The following is a 12,601-nucleotide window of genomic DNA, read 5'->3' as shown; positions in this document are numbered from 1 at the left end:
TATAACTGATTTTTTTTCAGTTTCTTTTTTTATGCACTTGGCTAGTAGTGGATCTATATGTTGATCACCATTTACTGCGAGTAAAAGGGACTCTGACTATAGTTGCACAGGAACCTAATATAGCTGTTTACTAAGAGGCTGGGTCAGATCATGACAAACACAGAGGCACATACCAGAGACAGCCATTGAATTGTGAATGGTGCCCCAATGAAGGACTTAGAGAAAAAGACTGAAGAAGCTGAAGGGGTGTGCAACCCCATTAGATCAACAATACCAACCAACCAGAGCTCCCAGGGACTAAATCACTATCAAAAGAGTACACATGGACAGTCCCATACCTGCCGCTGAATAGTAGAGGGAGGCCATGTTGGGCGTCAGTGGGTAGAGAAGCCCTTGGTCCTGCCAATGTTCAATACCCCACTCTAGGGGGAATGTCAGGGATGAGAGTTGGGAGGTTTAGGATGCGTGTTGGGGGACCATCACAGAAGTAGGTAAAGGTGCAATTGAATAGGGGTTTATGAAGGAGAATCTGGGACAGGGGATGACATTTAAATTTTAAATAAAATATAGCCAATAAAAAGAAAATATAAGAAATCAAAGAAAGTAACTTCCCTTACAATTTTCATAATAAATCAAAAGAAAATTTACACAACTGTTCTCTTGATTTAGAAACCTGAAAAGTGATCATCATCTACTTTACAGTGCTTTTGAAAATAAATGAGATAAGCATGTGAAATCACAAGAACTAGATTAAATAAAGATCACACAAGTGCCACACAAGGCAGCATGGATTCCTACCCACAGCCAGATGGGATGAGAATACATAAACAGTATGAAGACATCATGTCCTATATAGTCATTGCTGACCAACTTTAGGTGGGAGTACATAAGGAAGTGTTACATAAACCCATGACATGCGCTAAACTTAGTTACCTACATTAATCTTCCAGAAATGGGTTAAAAGTACTGTCTAGAAACCTAAGGAGTGTAGAAATCTGAAGGAAACATAACTTGGGAGAACTTGAGTCTCTCTTAACATGAAGTTTATAGGTTAAAGTCATAAAATTAATGAGAAGAAAATGAAAGGTTTTAAAGCTTACAAATAACTTTAACATAAGTTAATGTTTATTTTGAAGTTCATGATTTAAACATAATTAAAATACAACTGGATACTGTTTCATAAAGATAATTAAATTATAAAAAATTACTTCTGGCAGTTTCAAGCCTAAATTTTGAGATCATACTAGCAACAGTATAATTTCTAGCTTAGAACTCTGAAGAGAATCTGAATCATGAAGGATCTAGAGCCTGAGAGCTTATTGGCCTATGTGGAACTTCTTTGATTTGTAAAAGCATCAATTCAATCTGGAATCAGTTGTACATAGCATCCCTCAGTGTGTGCCTATCTGTATTTCTCAATTTCTCTTTATAAGGGGTTTCATTATGGACAAGTTTAGTATTATTATCACTATTTCTACATAAAGTCACAAGCTAAGGTTAAGGGAATAAGGATTTATACCATTATTTTCTATAGGAAAGCAAGGGAAATATAGTAATATTCATGAAAATCATGACACAGTGTCTGTGTCAATTTCTCCTCCCTAAAGTTGTACTCTGACAACTTCTATGAAAATCTTTATCACAAATTCTGATGCTAAAGTTCTATTAAGTTATTTCCTATACCTACTAGAGATTTCAGATTATTTCATGTCATGACTTTTATCTTTATAAGGGAGGTCTCTAATTTCTTTCTTTCTTTCTAATTGTTTGTAGTTGAAATGTCTATTTAAAATTATTTTATTGGATATTCACTGTATTCAAATTTCATATGTTATTCTCTCCCCCTTCTTCCCCCTTGTTTCCATGAAGGTGCAACCTCTTCCAACCATTCTCCACCTCAGTGCCTTGGTATTTCCTTACACTGAGAAAATGCACCTTCACTGGCCTTAAGGCCTCTTTTCTCATTTATGGCAGACAAGGGTATCCTCATCTACATATGCAACAGGAGTCATGGGTCTCTCCATGGGTACTCAATGGTTGTTGATTTAGACAACATGAGTTGTGGAGGGATAGGTTGCTTGATGCTGAACCAGGTTAGTATAGCTAGGGAAACTCTCAATTACCATAGATGGAGAAAACCAAATTTATACAATACCTGTCCATAAATCCAGTCCTACAAATGATAATAGATGCAAAATTCAATAACAAGGAGGCAAACTACATCCTAGGAAGAGCAATAAGATGATTTTTTTTGTAAGAAAGCCAAAAGAAGAAAAGCTCAGAAACACAATTCGACCTCTAAAAACAAAAATAACAGGTAACAGCAATCACTATTCCTTAATATCTCTTAACATCAGTGGATTCAATTCCCCATTAAAGGGACATAGACTATAAACTATCTTATAAAGACATTTTAAGATTTTTGACTGAGTTACTCTTGGAAGAAATAAAGAATATACTCATGCAGAAAACAAACATGGTTGAATGGCATGCTCTTTTCAGAGGTAATCACATTATCAATTATGAAAAATATATTTGTCTTTCAAGGAAGTGTTACTGTTAGTGACAACCCAATAGATATGACATAAATAATCATGGTGCAGAATAGGCAACCAAGCCATCAAACTTAATTGTGAGAAACTTGAAGCAATGTCACTAAAATCAGGGACTGGACAAGGCTTACTGCTCTCCCCCTACCTATTCAACATAGTATTGAAGTTCTCACTGGAACAATTAGACAGCAAAAGGAAATCAAAGGGATACAAATTGGAAAGGAAGAAGTAAAAATAGTATTGTTTACAGATGACCGGATATTGTATATAAGTGATCATAAAAATTCCACCAGTGAACATATACATCTGATAAACAAGTTCAGCAAAGTGGCTGGATAAAAAGTTAACTCAAACAAATCAGTAGCCTTCCTCTACTCAAAGGACAAACATGTGGAGAAAGAATTTAGGGGAAAAATACCCTTCACAATAGTAACAAACAATATGGAATACCATGGTGTGATTCTAACTAGGAAAGTAAAGGACCTGTATGACAAGAATTTCAAATCTATAAAGAAGGAAATCAAGGAAGATCTCAGAAAATGGAAAGATCTACCATGCTCATGGACTGGAAGGACCAAGATTGTAAAAACAGCCATCTTATCAAAATAAATCTACAGATTCAGTGCAATTACCCTCAAAACTCCAACCCAATTATTCATAGAGTTGGAAAGAGCAATGTACAATATCATTTGGAATAACAAAAGACCTAGAATAGTGAAATTCATCCTAAACAATTAGAAAACATATGTGGGAATTACTATAGTGGACTTCAAGCTCTATTACAAGGCAATTGTGTTAAAAACTGCATGGTACTGGTACTGAGATAGGCACATGGATTAATGGAATAGAATAGAAGATTCAGAAACGGGCCCTCACATATATGGTCACTTGATTTTTGACAAAGGATCTGTAAACTTTCAATGGAAAAAAGGACAGCCTATTCAACAAATGGTGCTGGTCCAATTGACACTCAGTATGCAGAAGAATGAAAATAGACCCTTTCTTATCTCCTTCTATAAAGCTCAAGTGCAAGTGGATCAAAGATCTCCACATTAAACCAGGTACACTGAAATTATTAGAAGAGAAAATAGGGAAAACCTTAGAACACATAGGCACAGGAGAAAATTCCCTGAACAGAAGACCAATAGCTCTTGCTCTAAGGTCAAATATCGACATATGGGACTTAATGAGATTGCAAATTTCTGTAAGGCTAAGGATGCTGTCAATTAAACCAAACAACAGCCAACAGATTGTGAAGAGATCTTTCCCAACCCCACATCAGATAGAGAACTAATATCCAAGGTATACAAAGAACTCCAGAAGTTAGACACAAGAGAATCAAACAACCATATTAAAAATGGGGTATAGAGCTAAACAAAAAGTTATCAATTGAGGAATATCAAATGGCTAAGAAGCATCTAAGGAAGTGCTTGATATCCTTACCCATCAGGGAAATGCAAATCAAAACAACCCTGAGATTCCACCTCATACCAACCAGAATGGATGAAATCAAAAATTCAGATGACAGCAGATACTGGCAAGAATGTGGAGAAAGAGGAACACTTCTCCACTGTTGGTCTGGTTGTAAACTGGTACAACCACTCTGGAAATCAGTCTAGTAAGTCCTCAGAAAATTGCACATAGTACTACCTGAAGACCCAGTTATTCCACTTCTGGGTATATACCACAGAGAAGCTCCAACATACAACAAAGACAGATGCACCACAATGTTCATAGCAGCCCAATTTATTATAGCCAGAAGTTGGAAGGAACCCAGATGTCCTTCAGTAGATGAATGGATACAAAAATTGTGGTATATTTACACAATGGAGTATTTCTCAGCTATCAGAAACAATGACTTTATGATTTTTTTAAGAAAATGGATGTGTCTAGAGAATATCATCCTGAGTGAGATAACTCAGTAACAAAAGAACAGACATAATATGCAGTCACTGATAATTGGATACTAACCCCAGAGATCTCTGAACACCCCAGAAACAACTCACAGACTTTATGAAGTTCAAGAAAAACAAATGACAAAATATAAAAAATTAAAAATCATTATGTTTAAGCTTTACACACCAAGAAAACTTTGAGTATTTCCAGGTTATATCTTGTTTTACTTGTAGTTTATGCTCACTGTAACTAGTAAGATTTTTATGCATTCTACCAAACCTTTAAAAAATCAAGTACTGACAAAAATTTATCCATATACTTTTATGTAAAAATGTTTAAAATCTGTAGTTTCCTTTGTTTTTTAAAAATAAAGTTGTTCAACTAAAAAAAAAAAAGATACAAATAATCACATCAAAGTCACCACTTCTCCTCGCCAATGTTTTCATTTTACTATTCAGATTTCCATCTTTTCCTCCATTGCAGTACTTATATCAATCAGTATACCTATAGAAGTTGCACATCAGTTTTATTTTTAACCCTATTACAAAACATTAGAAGGAGTTTAAGTAGGACATATTCTAAAAGAGATATATGACAGCAAAAATGCAGATGCTATATTCTTTCTATTTTTCAAAATAATATGAGAATCAGAAGGTACCTACAGTGCTGGAAAGATGACTTTGTGGTTAAAAGCACATGCCTTTACAGAAGACCCAGATATAATTCCCATCATCTATACTGAAGTTCATTAACATCTACAACAACTATTCCACAAATCCAATTTTTCCATTTCATATCTGTGTGGATATATGTGCACTATATGTTGCATTATTAATATTAACACTCAAATACTAAATAAAATAAAGGATGGGACTAATTTAAAACTATATCATTTTCATTGTCTTAAAAAAGATAAGGAACCAATTAGTATTTGGTCAATGAGTATTTATAACTGAAAATTCTTCAAGAACAGGTCAAACTATCAGTATTATATGAGAACCACATGGTAATGATAGAGACTGAAATTTAAAGAATGTAAAAAAAAGAGAAATGTAATATACTTATCAATATATTGTTTTGTACATTATACAGATTCTTATTACCACACACACAAATACAAACATAGTAATTATGATCAGCAGTTTTGGCCAAATAAACTCTAAATTATATTATGTCTCATGACTGGAATGAGTGAATATATAAGTTCAATCCCAGGTACTACATAAAAATAAAAAATAAAGGAATAGTTAAAAGTAAAATTAAAAATACCATGGGTTCTACTATAACAAAATTGATATAAATTTTGTTTTCTGATTTACTAGTTTTTGAAGTAGTCAGGCTTAGGTTAAAAGAATTCATGGATAATATTTTCTATGAGTAATTATATATATATATATATATATATATAAGAAAACATTGAACTTGAAAATATTTTAGCATTAATATTCTTTAATATTGAAATATTAATGAATAATGATGAAATTGATATTATATTGTACTGTAAAATTTTCCCTTTCTTCTTTTAGTAATAATATTATCTCTAGAAATGAATTCAAAATTACTAAAGTAATTTAAATTTGAAATATCAAATTTGATTGCAACCTCTGAAATATTCCTTTGGGTCAACCTACTTTTACTTTATCTGTCAATATGTCCATATACTTTTTGAAGTGATTGTTTTCTGTGTTCTATCAAATATACACATCTCTAACTTTAACTAACCTACATATGTTGCACTGCTTTTGAACCCCCTTTTTTATAAAGAAAATGGTATAATATGTCCAAAAGTAACCTTAATATATAAGTTAGAAGATATCATTCAGAAGAAAGGTATGTGTGTTACAAAATAAAAATTCTGACTACAACACCATAATTGAGATCAGAATATCAGAGATTCCCAAGAGTGGCATTTCTTTCTGTATTCTGTTAAACTTCTATTATTTTATCAAGGAAAACACATAGTGAGAGTTCTGAATCTATCCCAAAATAGAAGAGACTTTTCCTCAAGGGTATGCATACTCTCCTATAATAGTACCTGCTGCAGTTATTTGAATTTGCCACAATTTGTTGCATCTATATAATAAAGTAAGTTATTGATATTATTAAAATGGCTACATAAAATAATATATACGTGAAATATGTATTTATGTACATGCATGAAATAAATCAGAGTTTAAAAAAGGTGGTAAATTTGAAGAACAGCAAGGTGTAAAAGAGAAAGTTTTGAGAGAGGAAATAGAATAAAGAATGTTGTATGTATAACTAACTGGGAGAGGTAAGACTTATCAGGCTTTAATATAAGATGTGATTATATAGATAGAAAATTATCAGAAGAGAAGTGCAGAAGACATCTAAAAGAAGGGCAGAAAACACAATCACATCCACAGTTGTGTTGGGACAGAACCACAGGAATGAGAAACACAACAGCATATATGAACAAAAAACAAGGGTCTTTATATATATTTGTATTTCATTTTTTACCCTTTTTATAAAATAAACTCAACAAAACTCTTTTATTTTGTTTCTTTACTATATGAATCTATAAACCTCATGCCCAAAGAAGATAGTGTATTAAACATTAATTAAAACAATATTTTATTAATTTATAATTTAATACAAAAAATAAAAATAGATTTTAGCCCTCATTTACTTTCGATCATCTGAGAACACATTTTTTTTTCTCCATAATTTCTTCATGGCATTTTTCACCTCTGCATTCCTCAGTGTGTAAATCAGAGGATTGAGTAAAGGTGTCCCAATTGAATAAAATGTAGCTATCATCTTGTCCATAGGAAATGTTGTTGCAGGGCGTGTGTATATAAAGATGCAAGGTCCAAAGAAAAGAATGACCACAATAATGTGGGATATGCAGGTGGATAGTGCTTTCCTTCTTCCCTCAGCACTGTGGTTTCTTAGAGAAAGAAGAATAATGACATAGGAGACCATCAGCATGAGAAAACTCACTGTACAAATTGCTCCACTGTTGGACACCAGAAGAAGGTTGATCATGTATGTATCTGTACAGGCAAGCTTCAATAGTGGCTGCAAGTCACAGAAATAGTGATCAATCTCATTAGGGCCGCAGAAAGGCAGACGCAAAGCCAGAAATATCTGAACTAAAGAATGAACACAAGATCCCACCCATGCTATGGCAACCAGCAACCCACAGACTCTCCGGCTCATGATGGTCATGTAGTGCAGTGGCTTACAGATGGCCACATAACGGTCAACTGCCATGAGGATGAGGATAAAGATCTCCAGACACCCAAAGAAATGAAATGTAAACACTTGGATTATGCATTCAGTGAAAGAGATAGAGGCTTCCTTCAGCAAGGAATCCACAATTGTTCTAGGAGCTATAGTTGTAGAGAAGCAGGTGTCAGAGAAGGATAAATAGAAGAGAAAGAAGTACATGGGACTCCCAAGGGCCTGGCTTGTCTTGATGGTAGCAATAATCAGTAAGTTACCCAGTAATGTTCCCATGTAAAAAAGTAAAAACACAACAAATAGGATTTTCTTCCTAAAAGGATCCTGTGTCAAACCAAGTAGAATGAACTCAGTCACATTGTTTTTTAGCCACATTTTTTCTCATTACTGTTCAGAAGTGGTTAATGTGATATACTTCATCTGCAAAAAGAAAAAAAAGTATTAATGTTGAGGTTGGTATGTGATGCCATCGAGCAGTTTAAGCAAAAATAACCTTTTTAAATGATATTCTGACTGTCATTTTAAATAAGTTATTCAATACTTCTTTCTGAATTTTAGTGACCATATATTTGCACTGTTATGAGTTCCAAATATAGCTAGAAATTGATTGCCATAGAACTCTTCAAACACAAATTCATGTTTTTACCAGTTTTGGGTAATATTACACCTCAATCAATATAAAGTTACAATATGGGTTCTGTGATACTTTTATCATTATTTTTAATTTTTCACATTTAACACATAATCAATTTAACATTTAGCATCTATTTAATTGGTAATTTTGTGTCTAATGAAGCAAGTAGGAAGCTGCTTATTAGTACTACACCATAAAGAATATCATATATTTTGATGTATCATTTTGCATATATTGAAGAAATGATTATATGTGTTATATTTCAAAACTTTACATAGATTCTTCCATATACTCCATTATAAACATTATAAATTAATAATTTCAACTTCTAAATAATCTGAAAATTTTGTGTGACTTCTTAACTAACACAGTCAATTTTTCAAAATAATAGGTTTTGTTGGCTAGAGACATCATTAATATTACTACTTTAAATCTTTTTTCTTGTATTAGAGGCATATTTTAGATCATTCAAAATCTAGTGATTACACTTAAATAAAATTAAAGTGGGGGACATTTTGTTCAGTTGTTTTCATGATAAACATTTTTATTTGCATGTGTTAGAATCAGCTGACAAAGGACTAGAAGATAGATCTAATCCCCAGTAATAAACACTATGATATTAGAACTGAGCAGTAATGCAGAACAAAAAAAAAAAAAAAGATATGATTTTGCAGGAGATAAAAAGTAAATAATCTGTAATTAACTATTTATTCAGTTTGTTTCTCTCTCAAAAGACATATACTCATTTGTAATGCCAGGACTTTCATTTAAAAAATAATATGGAATATGATATTTTTCTGATTTCCTCTTTTAAAGACAAAAACTTTTAACCAATTATTTCTTCTCAAAATAATATTAGGTTACACATATAATCAGTAATACCTAACATGAAGTGAAACGTATTTAAAAGCTACATGTAAAGCTTATATATTCCACCCACATATTTGAAGCATGATGTTGTTAGTCAAAAAAAAAAATATGACAGAGAAGACAGGCACAAAATTATCTTTATGTGCATTTATATTTCTCTCAGAAAATGTCATTTTCTAACACAGGCTTGTGATTTTTTTCCTTTTCTATAAATCAAAAATATTCATGGGAAATTGTCAAATTATTCACTGTAGCTTTTGTGATTTTGGCAAGGAACTTAGACTTTAGAAGTATTGAGGAGTTGTTTTTAGTAATTAATAAAATAACTCTATTCTTTTATAAGTTTCATGAGGTTTCTCTGAGGCATGATTGTGCATTAAAATGACATGTATTTTGTAGTTATGGTGATGGAAAAATGCATTCACTTCAAATCATTTTCATTACTCTTTTGAGAATATAATGCTTAATGTGTTTGCTATGAATATCCTTAGTTTATTCATTTGTAAAACAAATTGATTGTCCTGAAACTCTTTCAAAACCTTTTTATATAAGAGAAATTACAATTACAATATTTTATAAATGGTAAAATTATAGTTCTATATTAAACATATATTTTCATTAATAGTCAAAATCATTTTTGTTCCGGTAATTTCTTCAATTTATAGCATTTATTATCATGTTGACTTTTGAAACTCAGATTTAAACAACATGCATATAATTTTTCAATGAGTTTTTGGAATATGGAAGACGTTCTCTGAAAAACTTTTTCTCATAGGTTTTTGTTATAGTAATGTTCTAACGTAATGGAATACAATGCAATTATCTGGATGTTTATTTAGTTTCTTCCTTTAATAAATATGTAGAAAATATATGCTCATAAAATATCACATTCTTCTCTAGCAAACTCAACATCTTGTATATATGAATACCTAAAAGTTTAAATTGGGCATTATCAGTTAATTCTTAAAAAGTGATAGTTATCATGCAGCTGAAGTTTTGAATCAGTAGGAGAAGGACAACAGAAGGAGGAGGGGAGGAGGAGGAAGAAGCGAAAGAGGAGGAAGAGCAGAATTGAAGAAGACATCCTGTTTAAACTTCTTTTCTCCACATATGGGTAAACATATCAACTTGTAATTGAAATATAGTAATTTTCTTATTATTTTAGTGAATTTCTAAATTTAGATCATATTCAAATCATGAGTTTAAATTTCCTTAAAATTTCTATCTACTATATATGCCAAAAGAAAATTAAACTCCTAGTTTATTTTTAGAAGTCTGCAATACTTAAATACCTGGAGAATTAGCAGGAAGAACAATAACATTTGAGTTGAGTTTTAAACAGCTCTAGAACCCACAAAATGAACATTTTCAGAATCTGCTGTGGTATTTTACATGAATAACCTTGACATTTTGACATCCCCCTGATAAAAATCTATTCTGGATGTCAATACATATAATCCTATGTCCATTTCCCCTCCAGAACTATTATTAGATTTTCAGGAGGTTCTGAAAAGCAATTAATGTAAAAAACTATGTTGCACTGACCTGAAAACAGTAGTGCTGGAAAGACAGCTAGAGACTTTAGGATGGCTATAAGAGATCAGCACAGCAGTTAACAGATGATGAGTTGATGATGTTGTAGGTGATGGGAAAGAGCTGAATGAAAAACAAGCCAGAGGAGGGGAGAACAAAAATTGTAGACAAGAATGTTTGGTGACTCTTCCCATAGCTTGCTGCTGCACCATAGATTTCCCATTAAAAGCATCACCACTGTCTCAAGTCCCATGTTTTCTAATTCAGCAATACTGCATTTCTATTTCGTAGGGAATCCCTGAACTCCCTTTACTTTCAGGAAGAGGCTTTGAAATCCTCACTAAAAAGAAGATCAGCTTTTACTTATTCAGAGAACAGCAGATTATGTGTCTGGAAGTATTTATCTTCCACACACCCCATAATAGTGATATTCTTGCTTCTAGTAAAATTATAAACGGAAGTCAGCTTGCATGAGGACTCATTATTATTCCAGAACCTAGTCACCATACATGAGGCTTCTTAAATAGTATGAAATAGGTATGTAGTTATTCTTCCTATCAAATATTACTAAGCAGAGGACATAATATGTTTGTATGGAGAAGAGTAAATCATAGGACAGTGTTTTCAGTACAATACAACAACAAGCAAACATAAAGGAGAAACAAAAATACCAAGTGCCAAGAACACCATAAGTAAAATAATACGATTAATTAATCTGTGATCACAGAGACAAAACCAACAATCAGGAAGGCTGCATGACTCTGTGACATAGCCCCTCTGCATAATATATGTTATACTTATGTATCTTAAACTTCTTGTAGATCTCTTAACAGTGGGGGCAGGAACTGTCTCTGACATTTTGTCTGCTTTAAGGTCCCTATTTCCCCTACTGTATTGCTTCATAATGGCACAATGTGCATATTTTTCTTTTTAGATTTAACATGCCATATTTGTTTGATAGTACTTTTCTGAAGAAAAACAGAGAAATCATGTATGGAGGAAGCAGGGACATGGAGGAGAGGGAGGAGCAGAACCTAATGCAATACATGAAAAATTAAATTAAAAAAGCAAAGCCCTCGTACAAAGCTCAAGTGCAAGTGGATCAAAGATCTCCACATTGAACCAGGTACACTGAAACTATTAGATGAGAAAGAAGGGAAAACCTTAGAACACATAGGCACAGGAGAAAATTTCCTGAACAGAACACCAATAGTTCCTGCTCTAAGGTCAAAGATTGACAAATGGGACTTAATGAGATTGCAAAGTTTCTGTAAGGCTAAGCACACTGTCAAGAAAACAAAATGGCAGCCAACAGAGTGGGAAAAGATCTCTAATAACCCCAGATCAGATAGAGGCTTAATATCCAAGGTATACAAAGAACTCAAAAAGATAGACACCAGAGAATCAAACAACCCTATTAAAAAATGGGTATAGAGCTAAATAAAAAGTTCTCAATTGAAGAATATCGATAGGCTGAGAAGCATCTAAGGAAGTGTTCAACATCATTAGCCATCAAAGAAATGCAAATCAAAACAACCCTGAGATTCCACCTCACACCAACCAGAATGGCCAAGATCAAAAATTCAGATGACACCAGATGCTGGCAAGGATGTGGAGAAAGAGGAACACTTCTCCACTGGTGGTGGGGTTGTGAACTGGTACAAACACTCTGGAAATCAGTCTGGCAATTCCTCAGAAAATTGGACATAGTACTACCTGAAGAGCCAGTTATTCCACTTCTGAGCACATACCCCAGAGACGCTCCAACATACAACAAAGACACATCCACCACAATGTTCATAAGTAACTCTATTTATAATAGCCAGAAGATTGAAAGAACATAGATGTCCTTCAGTAGATAAATTGATACAAATATTATGGTACATTTACACAATGGAGTATTACTCAG

At 32.9% G+C, this 12,601-nt stretch overlaps 1 protein-coding gene across 1 annotated transcript; it reads right to left on the bottom strand.

Annotated features, from left to right (window-relative positions):
• Positions 1-7,094: 7,094 nt before the first annotated feature.
• Positions 7,095-8,030, bottom strand: LOC308429027 (olfactory receptor 4C16-like; the record flags this gene model as incomplete). Its single annotated transcript, XM_080927674.1, has 1 exon — positions 7,095-8,030. The coding sequence occupies one exon, from the start codon at positions 8,028-8,030 to the stop codon at positions 7,095-7,097; it is 936 nt and encodes a 311-aa protein (XP_080783800.1).
• Positions 8,031-12,601: the final 4,571 nt, after the last annotated feature.

This window comes from Micromys minutus, assembly GCF_963924665.1.
Source record: "Micromys minutus genome assembly, chromosome: 13".
Taxonomy (NCBI): domain Eukaryota; kingdom Metazoa; phylum Chordata; class Mammalia; order Rodentia; family Muridae; genus Micromys; species Micromys minutus.
Note: the sequence above shows the minus strand (reverse complement) of the source record. Positions and strands in the feature narration are given on the sequence as shown.